The 24,557-nt window shown below is 46.4% G+C and overlaps 1 protein-coding gene across 1 annotated transcript in view; it reads left to right on the top strand.

The window, feature by feature from the left end:
• The first annotated feature begins 717 nt into the window (after positions 1-717).
• LOC132582263 (ras-related protein Rab-11A-like) overlaps positions 718-24,557 on the top strand; it is a 28,450-nt gene continuing 4,610 nt past the window's right edge. Inside the window, exons 1-4 of the mRNA XM_060253807.1 lie at positions 718-983; positions 18,264-18,459; positions 18,951-19,144; positions 21,410-21,490. Coding sequence (XP_060109790.1) covers positions 944-983; positions 18,264-18,459; positions 18,951-19,144; positions 21,410-21,490 — 511 coding nt within the window. The 5' untranslated portion in view covers positions 718-943. The remainder of the gene's footprint in view (positions 984-18,263; positions 18,460-18,950; positions 19,145-21,409; positions 21,491-24,557) is intronic.

The raw sequence follows: 24,557 nt of genomic DNA on the forward strand, positions 1-24,557 counted from the left end.
TGAAACAGGATGCTGGACTAGATGGACTGTTGGTCTGATCCAGCTGGATCCTTATGTTCTTATGTTGGGGTATGAAGAATGCTGGGGTAAGATCTTTGGTCTTGGAGGCAGTGCTTGGGGAGGACAGAATCCGGAGGAGGGAGCTCAGCAGAGATGTGATGTCCTCCAAAGGTGCCATTTTCTCCAGGGGAACTAATCTCTGTAGTTTGGGAGAACTGGAGGTTGGCAACCATAATTAGTAACACTGACATCTATGAAGGGGGCAAAGCAAGCCTTCAATAGTCAGGGGGAGCCTTTAGCACTCTGAATGTGCCCTCCATTCTGCCATCAGCTAATAGAAATAGATATGCAATATTTGCACTGTTTGGGGCATTGCAGACTCAAGAATGTGGCTTTTGTGACTGTATAAAATAGATTAAAAAAAAACTTTTTGCAGTGCCAGTGAAGTGCCTTCAAAGGGATCAGAAGCTTCTTGTATTTTAAAAACAACAACCACACATCTGATCCAAGCAACATCAACTATAATCCGCCTATATACAAATCTGAAGAAATGAAACATTTCCACTCCACCCTGCTTCCTTCCCCTTTTTTTCTCCTAGGAATGAAACTCTGGCCCTTTAAGAAAAGAAACAAAGAGGCATGTCCCACCCACCTACCTGAGCCAGGTGAGCTCCTCGCCCACTAGCCTATGGAATTCTAGGCCCCAAACAAGAGGCCAATCAGAACCAAAGGAGAGGGCAGCAACCTAACCCATTGGCTACGAGAGAAAGGCATTCTAAGGCCTTTCTCTGCCGGTTCCACCTGAAGCTGGTCTAAACCCAGGAAATCCCAGAGTAGTGAGGTCACCCTCTTTTTTTGGGCCCTGGGAGAGAGGCACAGGTGTGCTCTCATACATTTTATAGGGGAGGCTGTAGCAGTCCTTGGGGGATTAGTTTACCTCACCATGCGCGGCAAGGATGATGAATACGATTACCTGTTCAAAAGTAAGTTTTGTTTTAAAAGCTCCCAGTTTCTGCTCATTCTGAGACTTGCGAACTTTGGCTTTCTTCCTGATTTTAGTAGATAGTTTTTTGCTTCTTATGACTTCCTTCTAGCCAGTGATTTCTTATAACTTTACAATTCCCCCCTCCCATCTCTGGAAGCCTAGAGTTGCGACTGCATCATGTAACTTCCCTAGCACAACCCCCCCCCCCCCCCGCGAGCCCCGTACAGTCCTTGAAACAGCCACTTCTTGTTCATAGAACTGTCGCTGCCACCGCCGCCCCCCTTGTGGAAAATTTCCAGACATAATTCTTATCGCTTCCAAGTCTGCTTTTTCCACCCACTCCCACCATCCCTTGAAATAACCCCTCAGAGAATCATTCTTGCAAACAACTCCATAGAATACAAATCTCTTTTCCTCAAAACGCTCTTCCTGCTTTATCCCCCGGATTCTTCCCTGGGCTTCCACCTTCCCACAACCGCTGCCCATTTATTTCTCCTCCACCCATTCCTTATTCTCCATTCTACCTCCTGGTTTTTAAAGCTGTTCTTTCATGGTGCTAGAAATCTAGCAGCTCAAGATGCTGTGTGGGCTCTTGACTTTGGGCAGTTGGATCTTCTGGAGTTGGTTAGTCATCACTTTGGTGTTGTCTTTCCATCAGGGTGGAAAGTCCCCATACTGGGCAGGGTTTTTCTGGAAAATGTTGACCGCTTTTTAAAAACTTGTTCCTCTTATAGTTCCGGCTTTGGCAAACTCTTGATGCGGGGAAGGGGGCCAGTTGAGAGTGGACTGCCCCACCTAGGGAGGTTGCCAACTCCAGATTGAGTTCCTGGAGATTTTGAGGGTGGAACCTGGGGAGTATGCGGTTTGTGGAGGAGGGAGAGCACTGGGCAATAATAATGCTGTAGACCCCATTCACTGAAGCTGCCGTGTCCGCCACGGGAACTGATCTTTGTAGTCTTCTGGGAGATCTCCATGCCCTACCAGGAGGTTGGTAGCAGCTACCTTCTCTCCCTCTACTAATTCATTTAAATGTTGGTATGTGGCCAGGGCTGGCCTGTGTGGCACTCTAGTTAAGGCTAATGTCTGGGGCTCCCCTCCTGCACTGATAATGTCACCAAGTCACATGGGGATGCCCAATTAAGTCCCCCAGAGGTTGGCATCCTAGGCAATCATCTAGTTTGCCTAGCAGCAGAACCAGCCCTGCATGTGGCTTTCATGAAAGTGGTAAGGAAAATGGCAGGATGCCATGAAATTTCATATTTAGCAAGGATTGTGTTCTGGATCATGAGAGATGCATGATTTGGTCATTCTCCTTTTCAAGATTAGCAGCAGACCTCATTCAGTTTTTGCGAAAGACTTTTGAAAGTTGCTTCAGATCATAGCACTATCCTTTGTTGCTGATTTCTTGCCTTTAATCTTCTCCCCTCCTGCCTCCTCTAACATAGAAATAACAATCTTGCCCTCTCTTAAGGGCCTGTTGTGAAGACTGCACCATTTTCGCTAATATTTCATGGATGAAAACACACAATAAACCCCTCCCCCCATTCTGTGACAAAGTAAGATCAGTTCCCCTGGAGAAAATGGCTGCTTTGGAAGGTGGACACTATAGTGTTATAAACCATCAAAGATCTCCAGGAATTTCTCCTTAGTTTTGGCAACCCTTGGCCTAGATATCTCTCAACATTGCTACTGATCTAGGGTTGCCAGCTCTGGATTGGAAAATTCCTGGAGATTTTGGAAGTGGAACCTGAGGAGGGCAGGGTTAGGAGAAGGATATTGCCATAGAGTCCTCCTCTACCTCCAAAGCAGCCATTTTCTCCAGGGGAAGTGATCTCTGTAGGCCCTACCTGGAGGTTAGCACCTTTAAAACCAACAGTTTTATCGAGAATGTTAGCTCAATAAAACGTTGTTGGTCTTAAAGGTGCTACTGGACTCCCAACTTTATTCTGTTGCTTCAGACCGACATGGCTACCTACCTGGATCTATCTCTATGTTTTGTAGTCATTTTTATCAAAAGTAGAGTGTTTCTGCTTGATGTTGCCAACATGATGACATTACCTCTGGCAGTAATGTCAGCATGTTGCCAACGTCCCTGACCACCCCTGGAAAGCCCCACAAATCCTGCTGCCAGCAGAGAAAGGCCCATGGGACTCTTATTTTAGAAAGTGGGCAGGACCAAGTAGGGCTTTTGCCCAGCGAGGCCTCTGATTGGCCACTGGGAATTTGATTGGCTGTGCAATTTTTTAAAAAATGTTGCTATAGTAGCAGCTATAGTAGCAGCACAAGGATCTTCACTGCGTGACTCAGAAGGGAACCTCCCGTCACACAGCGCCATTTTGTGGCAGTGCCCAGCCAGCATGCTATGTCAGGATTCCAATAGCTCCAAAGTTGGGGACCCCTTCTCTATGATATTATACCTGGCTGAGGCCCCTCACCACTCTAAATTTTGTCTTCCTTAGACTCCACCTTCCAAATATCCAGGAATTTCCCAGCCCATAGCTGGCAACCCTACTAGATAAGGGTGATGGTCTTGAAAAACTTGCCCTGAGAAGATTGGGTGGGTGGAGCTTGGAGGGTGAGGTGAGTCATGAGTAGGGTTGCCAGCTCCAGGTTGGGAAATATCTGGAGATTTTGGGAGTAGGGCCAGTGGAAGGGAGAGGTTTGGGGAAGAGAGGGACCTCAGCAAGGTGGTATATGTGGGCACTTCAGGAATTCTGACATGGCATGGTGGGTGCAGCAACAAAATGGCTGCTCCACAAAATGGTTGCTACAGTTTAACTTCAGTAATACAATGTAGTAGAGCCTCATGCTGTGGTGGCAGCTGCTGTTAAAGCAATGTTTTTTAAAAACCTGCACAGCCAATCAAATCTTGAGAGCCAGTTTGGTGTAGTGGTTAAGAGCAGAGATCTCTAATCTGGGAGAACCAGGTTTGATTCCCTACTGCTCCTCCACATGAAGCCTACTGGGTGACTTTGGGCCAGTCACAGTTCCCTCAGAGCTCTCTCAGTCCCACCTCCCTCATGAGGTGCCTGTTGTGGAGGAGGAGGAGGAGGAGATTGGATTTATACCCCGCCCTTCATTACCCGAAGGAGTCTCAGAGTGGCTTACAGTCTCATTTACCTCCACCTCCCTACAACAAAGGCACCCTGTGAGGTAGGTGGAGCTGAGAGGGCTAAAGCAGAAGCTGCTCTTGAGAGAAACAGTTCTGCAAGAACCTGTGATAGACTCAAAGTCACATCCGTGGGCGGGTGTGTGTGGAGGAGCGGGGGATCAAACCCAGTTCTCCTAGATAAGAGTTTGTGCACTTAACCACTACACCAAACTGGAAGAGAAGAGTAAGAGAGGAAGGGAAGGTGATTATAAGCCACTTTGAGACTCCTTAAGGTAGAGAAAAGCAGAGTACAACTTTTCCTCACTGTCACTTCTTTGATCAGTCAATCAGAAGCCTTCATAGGCCAAAGTCCTACCTGGCCTCATCTACCCCCTAAAGACAGTTGGAGGGCACCAGAAAAAGTGTTGACATGCATCATGGCACCCACAGGCCTCACACTGAAGACTTCTGTGATAGAGTCCACTCTTCAGAGTAGCCAGTTTTTTCCCCAGAGGAACTGATCTTTGTTGTCTGGAGACCAATTGTAATAGCAGGAGATCTCCAGGTGCTACCTAGAGGTTGTCAACACTACCCCTAATCTACACTACAAGACTCAGGGCTTTTCTTGAGCAGGAACGCACAGGAACACAGTTCCGGCTGGCTTGATGTCAGGGGGTGTGGTGTAATGTGCAAATGAGTCCTTGCTGGGTTTTTTTTTTTAAAAAAAGCCCTGTGTGAAACAATGATGATATCAGGGGGTGGTTCCTAATATGCAAATGAGTTCCTGCTGGGCTTTTTCTACAAACAAAGCCCTGACAAGACTATGTTGGCAAAGATAAAACAGAAGGACAATGCAGCTTGCAGGCGAGGGAGGGGCAATAAAAATGTGATATTTGCATTCTTAGAAGCTACCTTTCTTATGCATTTTTTTTTTTTGCAATGCAGAGTGTTAAATATTATTTTTAAAAGATTAATGTCACTCCATAAAGCTTTAGGGACAGGCGGGGATTGTTGACTAGTCCTTAATTAACCTCAAAACGTTCTATGGAAACCTTTCTGCATCGTAAAACTACACTTTGGAGGTTCATCTCTGTTGGACTTTGCCTCTCTTTGACTTGACCAGACAGGCTTGATTTCCTGCTTGTGAATTGGCTTGTGTGGAAACATAAAAAGTGATCATTTTGGAAAATATCTGCATAACTTCTGTGGTTTTTTTAATTTTAATTTTTTTAAAAATTAAAAAGGGTAGTATGGAAGGGAAAGTCAGTATCCATCTACGATAGGGATGCCAGCTTGCAGAATGGATTTGGGGATTCCCCGGAATTACCGTTTATCTCCCGACTATAGAGATCTGTTCCTCTGGAGAAAATTGATGCTTTCTCTTGCATTGTATCCCACTGAGGTCCTTGTCCTCCCCAGGCTCCAACCCCAAATCTCCCGGGGTTTCCCAACTTGAATCTTGCAACTACCCCCCCCACTCCCCACCAGTGGGCTGGGGAGGACCTGACAGCTCTACCCAAATCTTTAGGAGTTTCTCAACCTGTAGCTGGCAACCCTACCCCCCCCCCCCCACTCCCTGCCAGTGGTTGGGGAGGAACTGGCAACCCTAAAACTGTCATGTCACATGTGTGATTATTCATTGCTTCGTGGGCTCCTGGCATGGGAAAATCTGCCACCCCAGATGGAACATTCATTCATTCTGCCTGATGTTGGCATGCAATGCAATATGTTCTTTTGCAGTGCCAGTTCACACGTTCCTAGGTGTGGATTTGTAGAGTAAAATCTGGCCCTTTGGTCTCCTCTGGCCCTGAGATCAACAGCAGGCAAAATGGCTGAGTTGTCGTCAGCTTAAAACCTACTGATTTGCCTGGAGATGTCCTTGGTTTCTCCATGATGCATGGAGAGTGAGTAATAGCCTTGCACGGAATGAAATCATCGGCTTTAGTTTCCTATGACTCGCCTCTGCTTTTTTTTGTGGAGACTGGAATGGCAACTTTGGCAGCTGCACCTTGGAGAAGGTGACTTTGTCCAGGCTCATCACCCACACCCAGATCTTGGGGTGTAAGCTGGTCTTCTTTGTTTTAGGAGGCACAGACAGCAGCCGAACCGGGATGTGTGATAGGAGGGATTTCCCAATTCACGGGTGTGAAAGAGGGTGTTGAGTGTGCAAGTTCCCTTTTGATTGGTTCTGTACCAGGACAAAATAACCAGCTGTTCAAGCTCAGTAGCTTTTTGCCCTGTGATGAAGTTGCAAGTTGGTAGGTACAAGGTGAAGGAGGGGAGCATAAGAACATAAGAACATAAGAGAAGCCATGTTGGATCAGGCCAACGGCCCATCAAGTCCAACACTCTGTGTCACACAGTGGCAAAAAATGTTATATACACACATACACTGTGGCTAATAGCCACTGATGGACCTGTGCTCCATACACTGTGGCTAATAGCCACTGATGGACCTGTGCTCCATACACTGTGGCTAATAGCCACTGATGGACCTGTGCTCCATATTTTTATCTAAACCCCTCTTGAAGGTGGCTATACTTGTGGCCGCCACCACCTCCTGTGGCAGTGAATTCCACATGTTAATCACCCTTTGGGTGAAGAAGCAAGAAGGAGCAATTTGGGTGTAACTTAGCAGGAGTGCACTCTGCTTCCAGGGCTGGTCTGCCACATCTATCTATCACCTTTTAATTCTGCCTTTCCTCTGAGGAGCTCAGGATGGTCGACTTGGGTCTCCTCTTTCCATTTTATCCTCCTAGAAACCCTTGAAATGATCACTTATGAAAGTTAAAGCAGAAAGTGCCAAAGCAGGATTACAGCTGAACATCAAGAAGACAAACGTAATGCTGACTGGGAAATTACACAACTTTAAGGCTGGCAGTTTTCTAGTAAGAGCATAAGAGAAGCCATCTTGGATCAGGCCAGTGGCCCATCCAGTCCATGTCACACAGTAGCTATTGTGTATTGGTTGTTTTGACTGCTGCTTTGTTATGTCTGCTAGTTAACCTTGAAGCATACTTCATTGCCCTCCAGGACCTTGATGACTACATTCCAATTGGCTGCTCTTTTAGAACCAGCCAATCGGGATGCGAGGCATTTATCTCAGGAAATGCAAATGAAGGATCTTGGAGAGACCAATAGGGTGGATTGCTGCCCACATAAGGGGGCGTGTTTAACTCCAAATGGATATAAGGAGTGGTGTGGCCTGTTGGTGTTCGGTTCTGCTCTTGTTCAATAAACATTCTTGCTTATTGCAAGTGGGCTGAACTCACTATATAATAGTGCCATCAAGAGGTCTGCCAGCGGGGCCAGAACTTCAGAAGGCCTCCTACTTTTGTCCCCAAGCACCTAGAATACAGAGCATCACTGCCCCCAGATTCTTTGGCTCCATCGTCAACCCAAAGGGAGACTGTACTCACAAAATCAGGAGACTGAAACTGGGGAGGGCAGCCATGAAGTAGATGGAAAAGATAATTAAGCCTAGCAATGTGTCACTTGTGACCAATATCAAATTAATTCATGCCAGGGCTTTTTGGCTTTTTTTTTAAAGCAGGAATGCACAGTTCCGGCTGGCTTGGTGTCAAGCGGGTGTGGCCTAATATGCAAATGAGTTCCTGCTGGGCTTTTTCTACAAAAAGCCCCGATTCATGCCATAGTATTCCCCATTATTATGTATGGATGTGAAAGTTGGACAATGAAAAAAGCTAGAAATGGATTCATTTGAAAGGTGGTGTTGGAGGAGAGTTTTACAGATCCTGTGGACTGCCAGGAAGACAAATAAGTGGGCTCTAGATCAAATCAAGCCTGAACTCACCCTAGAAATTAAAATCACTAAACTGAGGCTATCGTACTTAAGTCATATTATGAGAATACAAGACTCATTAGAAAATACAATAAGGCTGGGGAAAGTGGAAGACAACGGGAAGACTCAACATGAGCTGGATTGACACATGAGATGGACTGATGGCCTAACTTGAGAGGAATTGACAGCCATCGATTTGCAAGACCTCAGCAAGGCTGTTTATCAATAGGACATTTTGAAGGACATTAAATTCATAGGATCAGTCACCATATGTTGGAAGCAACTTGATAGCACTTAACATGCAGCACAACAACCCTGGGAAGTAGGCTTGGTTGAGACTGTCACCCAATGAATTCCATGGAAGAATGAGGACTTGAATTCAATATGTCTGAATCTAACACTCTAACCCAGGGTCCCCACTCTTGTTGACCTTTGGGCACTTTTGACATTTTGGGAAAGGCAAGAGGATCAACCACAAAGTGGCTGCCGTGGAAAGTGGGACAAGTTGTGTTCCACAGGGAGAAATTATAAAAAGTCCCAAGCCAAGAATCCTCCTAAATTGGGCTATTTCTGCATGGGTAATCCTTTCAAACCCAAAGATTATGTTTTCTGGGGTCTTTTGGATCATCTTCTGCTCCAGCTAATTGCTAGAAAGCCTTTTGCTTTGGAGAAGAGCCAGGTGGACACTGGGAAGCACATTGGTGGGCACCATTGTGCCCATACCAGGAATCACTGATGTACTCACTACATTGGCTCTTGGTACATACTCTTCTGTCCCTCTATGCCATAGATAGTCCTTATTTTCTGCTATCTGTTCTTGGTAAATCTCTAGCCTTCTTCAGAATGTTACATGCACCTGTTACCAGAGTCACATGTTACTTGTGGTGCTACCAATCCATGCAGTTACCATACTGCCTCAACAGGAGCAATGTGTGTGTTTTGCATGTACGTGCACCTTTCAGTGCATACGCACATACTAGAACTCTGGTAAAATTCAGACGTGTATTGCACTTGGAACTTCATGCAAAATATGCATATTGCCTGTGTTCAGATAACATGAGGACCATGTGCATCACACAGAGTTGCCAACTCCAGACTGGAAATACCTACGGACGTGGGGGAAGATGAGCCAGGGGGAAGGAGCTGGGGTTGCCAACCTCCTGGTGGTAGCTGGAGATCTCCTGAGATTATAACTAATCTCTGTGCAACAGAGATGTGTTCCCCTGGAGTAAGTGGCTGCTTTGGAAGGTGGACTATGTGGTTTTATACCCCAGTGAAGTCCTTCCATGCCCCAAATCCAGCCCTCTTCCTATATTTCACCCCCCAAATCTCCAGGAATGTCCCAACCTGGGGCTGGCAACATTGCCCTCTCTTGTATCAACCTCCAAAGTCTCCAGGTATTTCCCAAAACTGACCTGGCAACTTTATTCCAGTGTGAGTGGCTGCTGGTCTTCCAGTATGCAGGGATAAAACATCTTATAAGGACCACTGCTTCTGTTCTTGCCTTTTGGAGATGCTATGTTAGGAGAAAAAGAGTTGGTTTTTATACCTCACTCCTCACTACTCGAAAGAGTCCCAGATTGAAGAAGAAGAAGACCATAGATTTATACCCCGCCCTTCTCTCTGAATCAGAGTCCCAGAGTGGCTTACGATCTCCTTTATCTTCTTCCCACATAACGGACACTCTGTAGGTGGGGCTGAGAGAGCTTTCAGAAATCTGCCCTTTCAAGGACAACTCTGAGGGAGCTATGGCTGACCCAAGGCCATTCCAGCAGCTGCAAGTGGAGGAGTGGGAAATCAAACCCGGTTCTCCCCATAAGAATCCGCGCACTTAACCACTACACCAAAGTGGCTTACAATCACCTTCCCTTCCTCTCCCTGCAACAGGCACCTTGCGAGGGAGGTGGGGCTGAGAGAGCTCTGAGAGAACTGTGACTGACCCAAGGTCACCCAGCAGGCTTCATGTGGAGGAGGAGTGGCCAGTCAAAACCAGTTGTGGAGGAGGACTGAGGAATCACACCCGGTTCTCCAGATTAGTCTGCCACTCTTAATGCTACACCATGCTGGCTCTGTTAAAACGTTGTGTGTGTAGAAATCATTGTTCAAGGTTCAGCTCTCTCCAGGGGGCTCAAGAAGTTAAATCCCTGGGTCTCTGGCTAGCTGCTTCTCTTAAGTGCACATCCATGGAACAGCACGAGCAACAAGGCGCCATGCCGCGCACAGCCTGCTGCTTTCCATAGCGCAGCTGCTGAGGTATATTTGGAACCGGTGAGAACATATTGTCGGATGATTATGCTTTCTTAGTATAGCTATAACCAAAAGAACAATCACTCTCTAGACTACGGAGAATGGTGTACTTTGGAGTAAATGAATGCAGCCAAATCTCCAGGTATTTCCCAACCCGGAGCTGGCAACCCTAATGATTTATGTAGTCTGGAAGTCAGTGGTAATTCCAGGAGATCTCCAGTTCTGACCTGGAGGCTGGCAGTTTTGGTCCCATCTACACTGACTCCCTGTCTCTTTCCTGGCAGAATTCAGGGTGCTGGTCTTGACCTTCACACCCTATATGGTTTGAGACCAGGATTCCTGAAGGACCGCCTTCTCCCTTCTGAACCTGCCTGACCACTATTGTCATACTTCAAGTGCTCCCATCTCCTGGGCCTTCTTGGTCATGGCACCAGATTCCTGGAACTTTCTCTTTCTGGGGAGATCCGTCTGAACTCCTCTCTTGTATTTTTGTATTTGTGTGTGCACTGGAAATCATGGCAGCCTCTGGTGACTGATCCCTACTGGGTGCCTGGAGGATATTCAGGGCGGTGGCTGAATGAAGCCTGCCCTTGTCTTCCCGACTGCTGGTATTACAAGGACGTCTCCCATCCGAGTACTTGCCAGAGTCAACCCTACTTAGCTTCTGAGATCTGACAAGATCAGGCTGAACTCTTCTGTTGCCCTCTTCTGCCAGTGGGTGAAGACTATTTTGCTTTGTTTGGATTTCCCTCAATAATCCCTCCTCCCTTCATTGCTGTTTTTTATGTTTTGTGTGTATTTTAGCTTTCTATTTTATTTTTAAATGATGACTATTGGGGAGAGGGTCAATTTTTAAATATTTTAAAGTGTGATTTTTAATGACATATGTTTTAAATGGTGAGCCGCATTAGTAGCCTCCGTAAGGGCAAAAAGGTGGGATACAAATTTTGTAAATAAAAATAAACGTGCAATGTATGTATAGTGTATGTTTGGGACTGCCAATCCCCAGGTAGGGGCAGAGGATCCCCTGATTTGGAGGCCCTTCCCTGCTTCAGGGTCATCAGAAAGCAGTGGGGGAAGGGAAACATCTGCTGGGCACTCATTATTCCCTATGGAGACTGATTCCCATAGGGTATAATGGAGAATTGAGCCGCAGATATCTGGGGCTTGGGAGCTGCTTTTTGAGGTAGAGGCACCAAATTTTCAGCATAGCATCCAGCGCCTCTCCTCAAAACACTCTCCAAGTTTCAAAAAGATTGGACCAGGGGGTCCAATTCTATGAACCCCAAAAGAAGGCACCCTTATCCTTCATTATTTCCAATGGAAGGAACGCAATTAAAAAGTGTGTGTTCTCTTTTAATATGATGGCCAGAACTCCCTTTGGAGTTCAGTTATGCTTGTCGCAACCTTGCTCCTGGCTTCACCCCCAAAGCCTCCTGGCTGTACCCCCAAAGTCCCCAGATATTTCTTGAATTGGACCTGGCAGCCCTACGTATGCTCGATTTTCCTTTATACATGAGTTGAATAATTCTTACGTTTCATTCGGTGCGCGCAAACCCTAATGTGATTGAAGCCCTGCATTTCACCAGGTACTAGTTCCTGGTTTCATTTAAGGTGAAAGTGTGTTGGTTCTTTCTAACCAACAAGTATACACATGAATATGCAGGTGGCCGTGCATTCATGTGAAAAGGAGAGCCAGTTTGGTGTAGTGGTTAAGTGTGCGGACTCTTATCTGGGAGAACCGGGTTTGATTCCCCACTCCTCCACTTGCACCTGCTGGAATGGCCTTGGGTCAGCCATAGCTCTGGCAGAGGTTGTCCTTGAAAGGGCAGCTGCTCTGAGAGCCCTCTCCAGCCCCACCCACCTCACAGGGTGTCTGTTGTGGGGGAGGAAGATAAAGGAGATTGTGAGCCGCTCTGAGACTCTTCGGAGTGGAGGGCGGGATATAAATCCAATTTCTTCTTCTTCTTCTTCTTCTGCATTTCTATAGGTATAAGTACTCCTCAGAAATAATAATAGGTGCAGTTATCCTCTCCATCCATCCCATGTTTTCCATAATTGGTAATCTTGACCCAGAAACTCAGATTGGAGTAGGAATGCCAGCCTCCAGGTGGGACCTGGGAATCCCCCAGAATTACAGCTCATCTCCATACTACAGAGATCAGTTCCCCTTGAGATAATAGATGCTTTGGAGAGTGGAATCTATGGCATTGTATGAGGGTTACCAATCCCCAGTTGGGGGCAGGGGATCCCCCAGTTTGGAGGCCCTCCCCCCGCTTCAGGGTCAGCAGAAAGTGGGAGGGGGGACGGAAATTGCTGCTGCCACTCCATTATATCCTGTGGAGATTGATTCCCACAGGGTATAATGGAGAATTGATCTGTGGATATCTAGTGCTCTTGGAGGGGGGGTGTTTTTTGAGATAGAGGCACCAAAGTTTCAGGATAGCATCTGATGCCTTTCCTCAAAACACCAAGTTTCAAAAGGATTGGACCAGGGGGTCCAATTCTATGAGCCCCCAAAGAAGGTGCCCCTATCCATTATTTCCTATGAAAGGCAGGGATTTAAACGGAGCACGGTCCCTTTAAATGTGATGGCCAGAACTCCTTTCATGCCCTTGCTCCTGGCTCCACCCCCAAAGTCCTCAGATATTTCTTGAGTCAAACTTGGCAACCCTACCCCACCTGAGGTCCCTGTCCTCCCCAGGCCCACCCCCAACTCTCCAGGAGTTTCCCAGCTTGGATCTGGCAACACTTACCACCACCCCATCCCCTGCTAGTGGCCAGGGAGGACCTGGCAACCCTAACAAAGGTTGACCACTGAGACTAAGCTGGAGACTTATGGCAGGTTCAGAGCAAGTTTTTACTTTAGCATACGGTTTTGGGAACTAGAGCTTATTCTAGTCTGCAAACTCTTATGCTAAAAATCTGTTTATTTTTCTCAGTGCCACAAGCCTTCTATTTTTGCTGCAACAGACGAACGTAGCTTCCCCTCGGCAATTATTTCCAGCATTTTTGAAATGGTTCAGGGTGTCAGGTTAGAATCTAGAAGTCCCAGATTCAAAATTCTCCTCTGCAACACAACCTGGCATTGGCTGACCTGGAGCAGCCAAACTAACCTCACAGGGTAGCTGTTGGAAGAATAAATTAGAGAATATGGTTGCAAGCTGCTTTAAGGCCCCCTTCCCTTTTGGGAAGAAAACCAGGGCATGAATATCTAAATAAATACCAAGGTTGCCAGCTCCAGGCTGGGAAATATCCAGATTTTGGGGGTGGAGCTGGGGGGCGGGCAGGGTTTGGGGAGGGGAAGGACTTCAATAGGGTATACTGCCATCAGGGCTGGGCCTGCCAGTAGGCAAATTGGTGATTGCCTAGGGCGCCAGCCTTCTGGGGATGCCCCCCCATGTGTCTCAATGATGTTATCAGTGTGGGGGGGGCACCAGAAGTCAGCCTTGTCTAGGGTGCCAGACAGTCTAGGGCTGGCCCTGCCTGCCACGGAGTCCACCTCCTAAAGCAGCCATTCTCTCCAGGGGAACTGATCTCTGTTGCCTGGAGATTAGTTGTAATTCCAGGAGATCTCCAGCGACCACCTGGAGGCTGGCAGGCCTAATAAATTGAGTCAATAGAGAAGCAGATGGCTTCCACTTGAAGCCATGTCAGCCCTCAAAACACCATGGCTCAAGTGGGGGTTGAGCCATGGTTAACCTGTAAGTGTCAAAAGCGATCCAAGGTGCTTTAAACCTATGCCTTTTACCACTGCCAGTCAAAAGCTGCCTTGCTGCTTCATGCCTGTTTTGCTCAACCAGCCCGTTATGCTGGTGAGAATCAGTGATTATGGGAAGAACTGCGGTTGATTGAGGTTGTGTATTATTCATTTCCTGTTTGCAAATGGGACAGCTCCATGATCAGAGAATTCCTAGAGAACCTTACAATTGCTAGAGGATGGGAATGGAGGGGGTAATTAGTTCATAATGGATGGTATGATGAACGTACTAATAAGGTAGGGTTACCAGATGTCCTCTTTTTAGAGAACATGCCCTGGTTTTTTTGTGTGCATCCATCTTCTTTTGGGCTCTCTTTAAAAAGCTGATGAAAATGTACTCTTGGGGTTGGAAAGTTAGGAATATTCCTAGATCCAAGTAGGCAGCTGTGTTGGTCTGAAGTAGTAGAACAAAATAGGAGTCGCTTGCACCTTTAAGACCAACTTAGTTTTATTCAGAACATAAGCTTTCGTGTGCATGCACACTTCTTCAGACGAGGAATGAGGTACAGTAAGCAGAGCCACATATAGCTGGTGGGGTTTGGAATGCAAAGTGGTACAAAGTTAAAATCCAATAGCAGAAAAGCAAAATCAACAAATTCAGAAAACCTTTGATCTGGGTTGCATTAGCGTGGGAAACCATAAACCGTAACATGTCAGAATGTGAGAATGCCTGTTAATTATTCTATTGCTAATTAACCTGGGTCAAAATGAGGGCATTTCTTTCCCAGATGTTTTTCCTATCCAAGTAATTTACCTTTTAACATGTAACATAAATATATACGTCATTCTAGTTTGCCATTAGGAAAAAATATATTAAAATATAGCGGAAGATGGGTTCAGTATATGTTATGAGATAAACAGCCAATACCCCTTGTTTGAGCATGTCAATACAAAAGCATTATTCTGATACACTATCCTAAAAGAGAAATATATTGGAATACTGTGGATATATCGCCATACTTGGTGAAAGTGGTTTTAGCATATGTAATGAGATAAAAAACCAATATCCCTGTTCAGTCCTGGGAAGCTGTTTGTTCCAAGTTTCATAATAATTTGTAATTCAGCAATTTCTCTCTCCATTCTGTTCTTGAAGTTCCTTTGCAGTAAAACAGCTGCTTTGAGGTCACCCATTGAATGCTTAGGAATATTCCTAGGTAGTATCAATTATCACAGCTTAAATAGTAAGGATATTTTAAATGAAATTTGTCATAGTGATCACTTGTTTGAAGTAGTCAGTTGGGAAATATGACCTCTTTTTTGCTTTTCAAAATATAGTAACCTGTCCTGACCAGGATAGCCCAGGCAAGCCCAGTCTTGTCAGATCATGGAAGCTAAGCAGGGTTGACTATGGCAAGTACTTGGATGGGAGACCTCCTTGGAATACCAGAGCCAGAGGGCAGGGGCAGGCTTTATTTAGCCACCTCTCTGAATAGCCTCCAGGCCCCTAGCAGGGGTAAGTCACTAGAGTTTGCCATGACTTCCAGGTGCAGACAGACATACACACAAAATACAAAAATACAAAAAAATTGATAACCCTAAATAAGGTACATGGTCCTCTAGAATGGCATAAACAAAGATGGCCAACTCTTTCCTCCAAGTGAGTAGTAGGCAATGTTCCCTCTAAGCTGTTCCCTCTAAGCTATTTCTCTTTTAGGATTGTGAGCAAAAATTCTACTTGATGAGCTACTGGCATTGAAGTTGTGAGCTACTGCATAAATTAGTTTGCTTTGGGGCCATTTTTCCTGAGCTAGGACAAAAATGTGCGAGTCTCATGCTAAAAAACTGTGAGCAAGCTCGCACTAATGCAGCTTAGAGGGAACATTAGTAGTAGGGAGAAACACAGTTAACAAGGAATGACCAAGAGGAAAAGCTTTGTTTCAGCAGGAAGGAGGATTAAGGGATTCAGCAGAAGATTTGATGGGAAGGGTGGGTTTTTAAGGGGTGGGTGTTGGACAGACCAGTTCTAGATTTTAGGGAGCCCTAGACAGGATAGGAGCATCTGGCTTCAGCATCAGCAAGCAGGATCTCACTCAATGTACAGTTCCGACTAACAAATAGAACTAAAGTGCGGGGACTGAGCTCCACCCCTTGAGACTCAACCCACCCCCCACCCCACTATTTTATCACCATTGGATATACTGTTTTACTGTATCCAATAAATGCTTTTTGCCATCACGTCACAACCAACTTCTGGCAAACCCTGGTGGTGTTTTCACAGCAAAGAGATGTTCACATATGGCTTCTTTATTGCCAACCTCTTTCCTGGTGGTCTCCCATCCAAATACTGACCAAGGCTGACCCTGCTTCGCTTCAGAGATCTGACAAGATCAGGCTAGCCTGAACTATCCATGTCAGTACAATAAATCCAGTACATAATTGTATATGCCGCAATAAGAGAGCAGTGATTCCCAAGGTGGTGCCCAAGGCTGTTATGGCACCCGCCAGTGTATTTGTTAGTGCCCACTTCCTCCATTCCCAGAGCAAAATGCCAGTCTTGGTTTTCCACCCACTGTTAGGGCAGGACATGCTTCAGGAAAAGTCCAAGAGGCATCACCTTTATGTCTACAGGAAATGCCTGTTTTGGAACTGCTAGGAAACATCATAGGAGCAGGGCCGGCTCTAGACTGTCTGGCACCCTTGGCAAGGCTAACTTCTGGTGCCCCCTCCCCTGTACTGATTACATCACCAAGTCACATGGGGGAGCTCAATTGGTGCCCCCAGAAGGCTGGCGCCCTAGGCAATCGCCTAGTGGCCGAGCCAGCCCTGCGTAGGAGAATGTTTGGCTTGGAACTTCAGGAATTTTTTTTACTAGCCGCAGCCTGCATGGCAACCATTTTGTTGTGCCCTCCACTGAATGTTCTCAAAATTCCAAATGTGCCCATGAATTCAAGAACATTGGGGCAGTCCTATGGCAGAAATATAGAGTTGCCCTGCAAAATAGATATGGTCAACTGTGATGTGACGCTGCACAATGCCTTAGTGTTCATGGGCAGGAATTTACTTTGCAAAATGTATCTGTTTTTCTAGGGTTGCCAGCTCTGGGTTGAGAAATACCTGGATATTTGGGGGGTAGAGCCTAGGGAAGGCATGGTTTGGGGAGGGGCCTTAGCAGAGTAAAATGTCATAGAGTCCATCCTCCAAAGCTGCTGTTTTCTCCAGAGGAACTTGTCTTAGTCATCTGGAGATCAATTGTAATGGCTGGAGATAGAAGATATTGAAGAAGATATTGGATTTATATTCTGCCCTATACTCTGAATCTCAGAGGGGTCACAATCCCCCTCCCCCAACAGACACCCTGTGAGGTGGGTGGGACTGAGAGAGCTCTTACAGTAGCTGCCCTTTCAAGGACAGCTCCTACAAAAGCTATGGCTGACCCAAGGCCATTCCAGCAGCTGCAAGTGGAGGAGTGGGGAATCAAACCTAGTTCTCTCAGATAAGAGTCCGCACACTTAACCACTACACCAAACTGGATATCCAGGCACCACCTGGAGGTTGGCAGCCCTATCTCCCCATACCAAGATTTAACTTCTTACATACCCTGGGAAAGGAGCTGACTGCTAAAGGATGGTTATGCTTGCAACTGCATTTGTAAAGTGCCATTAAGTTGCTTCCTGCAGGGTGATAATACAAATTAATGACCTCCAAAAGTCCTTTGTTAACAGCCTTGCTCAGGTCTTGCAAACTGAGGGCTGTGGCTTCCTTGACGGAGCCAGTTTGGTGAGTGGTTAAGTGCGTGGACTCTTATCTGGGAGAACTGGGTTTGATTCCCCACTCCTCTACTTGTACCTGCTGGAATGGCCTTGAGTCAGCCATAGCTCTGGCAGAGGTTGTCCTTAAAAGGGCAGCTGCTGTGAGAGCCCTCTCAGCCCCACCTACCTCACAGGATATTCGTTGTGGGGGAGGAAGATAAAGGAGATTGTGAGCCACTCTGAGTGGAGGGCAGAATATAAATTCAATGTCATCATCGTCTTCTTCTTATGTTGGGTCTTCCTGTTTTTCTGCTGCCTTCTGCTTTCCCTAGCATTATTGTTTTTCCAGTGAGTCTTGCCTTCTCAGAATGTGACCAAACTACAATAACCTCAGTTTAGTCATGTTAGCTTCTAGAGAAAGCTGATTTGACCTAGAACCCACATTTGTTTTTTTTGATGGTCCTTAATACCTCCAACAGTCCTAACACCACATTTCAAATGAATCCACTTTCTTCCTGTCAGCTTGCAATTAGCATTTGCAAAATTCTTACAAGGTGTCCCCAAAAGGCAAAGCTGGGAATAAAATGGGCAATGTGAATGGTTAGGGATGGGTAGCAAAACCAATTGCATGATGCCCCCCGGGCCATTCTGAAGCTTAACCATTTTTTTCCCCCCTTGTGGCTTGGCAGTTGTTCTCATTGGCGACTCTGGAGTAGGGAAGAGCAACCTGCTCTCGCGATTCACCCGCAATGAGTTCAACCTGGAGAGTAAAAGCACCATTGGGGTTGAGTTTGCCACACGTAGCATTCAGGTGGACAACAAGACTGTGAAAGCCCAGATCTGGGATACAGCTGGACAAGAACGCTACCGTGCCATTACTTCTGCGTAAGTACTGCATCATCTCTCTTCATTCTCTTGGACTAGGAGTGGTCAAACTTCCTTCCTTCCTTCCTTTCAAGCCAGTTTGGTGTGCAGACTTTTATCTGGGAGAACTAGGTTCAATTCCTCACTCTTTCACTTGCAGCTGCTGGAGTGACCTTGAGTCAGCCATAGTTCTCGCAGAGCTATCCTTGAAAGGGCAGCTTCTTTCAGAGCTCTCTCAGCACAATCTACCTCACAGGGTGTCTGTGGTGGGGGAGGAAGGTAAAGGAGATTGTAAGCCATTTTGAGACTCTGAGATTCAGAGTGAAGGGTAGGGTATTAATCCTATATCTCCCTCCCTCCCTCCCTTCCTCCCACCCTCCCTCCGTTCATGTCTTGCAGCTCTCAAACATCTGACATTTATTTGATGTGGCTCTTATGTTAAGCAGGTTTGGCCACCCCTGCTGTAAGTAAGTCCAGCTGCAAGTGATCTTCTTTCTCTCTCCACCCCATAGTTACTACCGAGGAGCAGTTGGGGCACTTCTCGTCTATGACATCGCCAAGTACCTAACCTATGAGAATGCAGAGCGCTGGCTAAAAGAACTGCAAGATCATGCGGACACCAACATCGTCATTATGTTGGTGGGGAATAAGAGCGACCTGCGACATCTACGGGCCGTGCCCACTGATGAGGCCAAAAGCTTTGCAGGTACAAAACTCTGTCAGCCTTCCCTCTGGGGAGCTCACAGCAGCGTACAGAGTAGACAGTACTGCCCTCAATGGACCAAAGGTCTGATTCAGTATGAGGCAAGCTTCATGCTCTGGCCTCCAAGGCTGCCATTTTCTCTCAGGGAAATGATCTCTGTAGTCTGGAGATCAGTTGTAATTCTGGGAGGAATTCCAAGCCCCACCAGGAGGCTGGCGACTTGACCTGTGAGGTAGGTTAGACTGAGAGTCTCCCCAGAGCTTCATGGTGGATCGAGGAATCGAATCTATTTCCTCCAGATTCTAGACTAGCACAATCCCCACAGCGCTGTACTGGCTCTCTAGAAAAATGCAGATGTGGATAGAAACTTAAGATGACACAGTTGGAACAAAGATTTTTCTGAAATGATATCTATCCACGCATATACATTACAATATCAATACATATACAGTGGTGAAGTGTGGGGAGGAGGGGAGGCGGGAAAGATGAGACAAAGAAATGGTGTCTATCTTTTGTTGTTCATTCTAATTACTCTTTTGCACATATGGATTTCTGGGAATGAGGCCCCTTGGATATGATGGGGATGAACACAGGCTGGAACTAGACAGGTTTGAGTCTGGGTAGTACCTAGATGGGGGTCTTCCTTGGTGCCCCACACATGTTGCCTTGATAGATCAAGGATGGCCAAACTGCAGCTCAGGAACCACATGTGACACTTTCACACACATCATGTGGCTCTTGAAGACCCCACCACCATGTTGGCTGACTTGGAGAAGGCATTTGCATCTTTAAACCAGTTCTCCAAACCAAGTCAGCCAGCTGCTTGGAGAATGCATTTAAAGTTGCTTTCTTTCTACTTCTCCCTCTCTCACCTTCCCCATCCATTTCCTTCCTTCCTTCCTTCCTTCCTTCCTTCCTTCCTTCCTTCCTTCCTTCCTTCCTTCCTTCCTTCCTTCCTCCCTCCCTCCCTCCCTCCCTCCTTCCCTCCCTCCTTCCTTCCCTCCCTCCCTCCTTCCTTCCTTCCCTCCTTCCTGTTCTCAAACATCTGACTGACTGACTAAAAACTTTATTAGGCATTTCTTCATAAGAATCCAGATAACAAGAAGCAGGAGGCAATACAATTATATTATAAAAGTAAATGCCATTTAGAATGATAAACATCTAAATTTAGTATAAAATCTACAATAGACTAAATAATACTTGTTCCTTCCCTAAGCTGATAAACCCATCCTCTCAAACATCTGCTGTTTATTCTATGTGGGTCTTACGTCAAACAAGTTTGGCCACCGTTGGTATAGATGTAATAAATACCCTCAGAACCTGTTTCCCAAAGCTGATACTCTATACAGCTAGATACAAGTCCAGTAGCCCCTTAGAGACCAACAAGATTTTCAGGACATAAGCTTTTGAAAGTCAAAACTTTCTTTGTTGGATATTCTGTATTCTTCTTATATTCAGAGATTCTGCAGTGGCTCAGTGATATAGCATCAGCTTTGTGTGCAGAAGGTCCCACGTACAATCCCTGGCATCTCCAGTTAAAAGGATCTTTTCAAAGGACTAAGCTACTGCCAAAGCAGACATAACCAATTGTGATGGACCAGTGGTCTGGCTCAGTAGAAGGCGTGTTTGTGTCTGAGCATGTCAGGCCCGTAGCCACCGGGGGCGGGGGGAGGCACAGCCTCCCCACCCAATCCCCCTTTGATCACCTGATCATCGGGAAAAGCCGTGCCGAGGCCAGCGGTTCCTACGCCGGCTTTCAGGCGCGCTCTGCACGTTCAGGTGATCGGTAGGAGTGGGAGGGAGCCTTGAAAGAGCCCCAGGAGCCTGCTCTTTATTGTTTCACCAGGTTGGTGGGTGGGAGGGAGGGGAAGGCGCCACACAGAGGGGGGCAGGGGCTGCCAGAGCAGCGGGGAGATCGGGGGCCGCCAGAGCAGTGGCGGCAGAGAGAGTGGGGGTCGCCAGAGGGGCCCCTCCACCCAAAAATTTTTTCTGTGGGCCCCCCAACTACAATTTTCTGGCTATGGGCCTGGAGCATGTAGAGAACCTTTTTGCTTACCACTGAGTGAACCCTAGTAGCTCCTTGTAGGTCAACTGATATAGGAGAGCAGAATTTCCAATGGCAGCATAGCTTTAGTAGGTTTAGTAGAACTTTAGTGGCTTTAATAGAACTCTGAAGCAATTGCTTCTTGAAATTAGTAAGCGCTGAAGTCTCAGGAAATACATTGTGCGTGGATAAGATCTGACAGTTTCTCTCTCAATTTCCCCTAGAAAAGAACGGCTTGTCCTTCATAGAAACTTCGGCTCTGGATTCCACCAATGTGGAGACTGCCTTTCACAACATTCTCACAGGTAAGTTGTCCCACCTGCACATTGTACCTTATTCAGCATTATGGGGTAAGCTCTAGCTTTGCTCTAAAAGGGTAGTGAGGTTAAGGCATGGGCTACCTGGGATGGGCCAGCTTCTGGTTCTTAAACAGATGTCAAGTAACACTAGTTATAGGCAAGGCTGCTGAGAGCCACCTTAGCCCCCCAGCCAAAGATTCCATCTGGGTATGGATGCTCCCAGCCAGGGGTGTCGAACTCATTTGTTATGAGGGCCAGATCTGACATAAATGAGACCTTGTTGCGCCAGGCCGTGTCAGGCCAGGCCATGTGTGTACCTATTTAAGATTAGGTAGCAGAGATAAAAACTTTTTAAAGGACACAGACAAACATGACTAAAGATTTTTTTATAAAAAAAACCTTTAAATAAAACAAGCTTAAAACATTAGCACTTGTTGGTCTTAAAGGTGCTTTCTTTGTATTTCTCCTGTGGGATCCAGGGAACTCTGGCTCTTTCCCTCCCTCCCCAGGGGACTAGGAGGGGGAGGAGCCTCAACCAATGGAGAAAATTGAGGCTTTGCTCTGTAGTTCCTGTGTGATTGAGCAAGCCTTGCAAAGCAAGTTGAGATGCAGAAGGAAGCAAGAGAGACGGAGAAGGAAACAGACAAGAGCCAGTTACTCGAGGGCCTGATAGGAGCCCTCCGGGGGCCTGATTTAGCCTCCGGGCCACATATTTGACACCCCTGCTCTAAGCTGTGGAGTCTTGTGAGCAAAAATTCTACTTCATGAGCTACTGCCATTAAAGTTGTGATATACTGCATAAATTACCTTACTCTGGGATCATTCTTCCTGAGCTAAGACAAAAATGTTTGAGCAAGAGGCTAAAAAACTGAGCTAGCTCATGCTAACTCAGCTTAGAGGGAACACTGTGCACTCCTCTCCCATATGACCCTGATCCAAACCAAATATTGTAACAAAACAAAGTACTTGACTGGTTGTTAACATGCAGCTATAATAATAAAAAGATCCATACGTCCATCTGTCTGTCCATTTGCAGCAGACATAATTCCTCAGAAAATAAAACTAGGGAAGTCAAGACTGAGCCACCAGTTTCAGGAGGATCATGGAAATTCTAGGGCCAAAAATGGAAGGAAAGGCTGGATGGTTGAAAAATAAGGGGAGGGGAAGAAAAGGCCAAAGTGGAAATAGATGAAAGGCAGATCATGAAAGGAAGAGAACAAAATGGAGGAGATGTGGAAAAGAGAGGACTGTAGGAAAACAAAAGAAACCTCCCTCCCTCCCTCCCTCCCTCCCTTCCTTCCTTCCTTCCTTCCTTCCTTCCTTCCTTCCTTCCTTCCTTCCTTCCTTCCTTCCTTCCTTCCTTCCTTCCTTCCTTCCTTCCTTCCTTCCTTCCTTCCTTCCTTCCTTCCTTCCTTCCTTCCTTCCTTCCTTCCCACACACTAACAAAGCTACCCCTTGGTAAGATCTGACGCTGCAGGAGCTGGGCGAAATTGAAGGGAAAAGGAGACCATAGACTTTTTTTAGGAGGCTGCCTCCTGTCCTGCCTGCCTGTCCCAATGCATGCTTGGCTGAGTGTTTAGAAAGATCTGATCAGCGAACAGTTTTCCTCAACCTCCTGGCAAACTTTGCAGAAAAGCCAAGCTCTTTGCTGTGCCTCTGCCTTCCTTGTGCCCCTACTGGCTGCAGGCAGAACTGCATTAGGGTTTTCTTTTTAAAATGTATTCCATGAAAACTGCATGAGTCAGGCTTCGGGGGCCCTGCAGCTAATCCGCCCCCCCCCCCCAAATTTTTTGTCCCTCCTCCACCCCCTCTGTCAACAGCCTTGGTTATGGGCATAACTGAGCTCACTTGCAGGAAGGACATGATACAAATCTAATAAAATACAAAAAATAATGCTTTATAGCAAGGCTTTTTTTGTAGAAAAAGCCCAGCTGGAATTCATCTGCATATTAGACCACACGCTCTGACACCAAGCCAGCCAAAACTGCATTCCTGTGAGTTTCTGCTCAAAAAAAGCCTTGCTTTATAGTGACAAAACATATCATCAAGTTTACAAAGTTTGAGTCTAGTGGCAGCTTTAAGACTAATAAAGTTTAATTTAGGGTACAAGCACACAAAAGCGTATACTCAAATTGAACTTTGTTGATCTTAGAGGTGCCACAAGATTAAAACTTTGTGCTGCTGCTTCAGACCAACATGGCTACCCACCTGAACCTGCCTTCAAGTTTGTGACACATATTGAAGATTTATTTCTGTGAAAGCATGAAGAAGAACTGGCAACCTTCTGGCCTAGAAGAAGAAGACGACTGTAGATTTATACCCCGCCCTTCTCTCTGAATCAGAGACGCAGAGCGGCTTACAATCTCCTATATCTTCTCCCCCCCCCACAACAGACACCCTGTTAGGTGGGTGGGGCTGAGAGGACTCTCACAGCAGCTGCCCTTTCAAGGACAACTCGTGGGAGAGCTATGGCTGACCCAAGGCCATTCCAGCAGCTGCAAGTGGAGGAGTGGGGAATCAAACCCAGTTCTCCCAGATAAGAGTCTGCACACTTAACCACTACACCAAACTGGCTCTCAGGAGGGTCTAGTTGAGCCGCTGCCTGACCATTGTCTACACCTTTTCTACCAACTCACAAAACCCCGGCTGAGAAATTATATAACACTTGTCTCCAGTTCAAACACACACAGATTATCAGCCATAACTTCATTGTTGGGTATGTTCTGGGAAGATTTAGGAAGCTTAACTGAAAAGGTGAGAGGAATTGGGAGCTGTTAACAGGTGACCACTCTTAGTCCTCTGCTGCTTCATGATGTTGCTAAGTAACCATTCATAGCAGAGCTGGCCTGTCCACCAGAGCAGTATTTAGGTGACTGCCTAGAGCCTCCAGAGGCAGAAGTAGGCGGGAGAGATCTCTATAGCAGGAGACATCCTGCTGCTTACACCAGTTCCCTCTTGTCTCTTCTAAAGCCAGTGGGAGAAAAAATTGGATTAAACCGTAGAGTGTGGTGAATCCTAGAGCATTGTGCCTCTGAAGTTGGTGTTCCCGTCTACACCCCCTAATTCCTCCTGG

This window comes from Heteronotia binoei, chromosome 1, assembly GCF_032191835.1.
Source record: "Heteronotia binoei isolate CCM8104 ecotype False Entrance Well chromosome 1, APGP_CSIRO_Hbin_v1, whole genome shotgun sequence".
NCBI classification, from domain to species: Eukaryota; Metazoa; Chordata; class Lepidosauria; order Squamata; family Gekkonidae; genus Heteronotia; species Heteronotia binoei.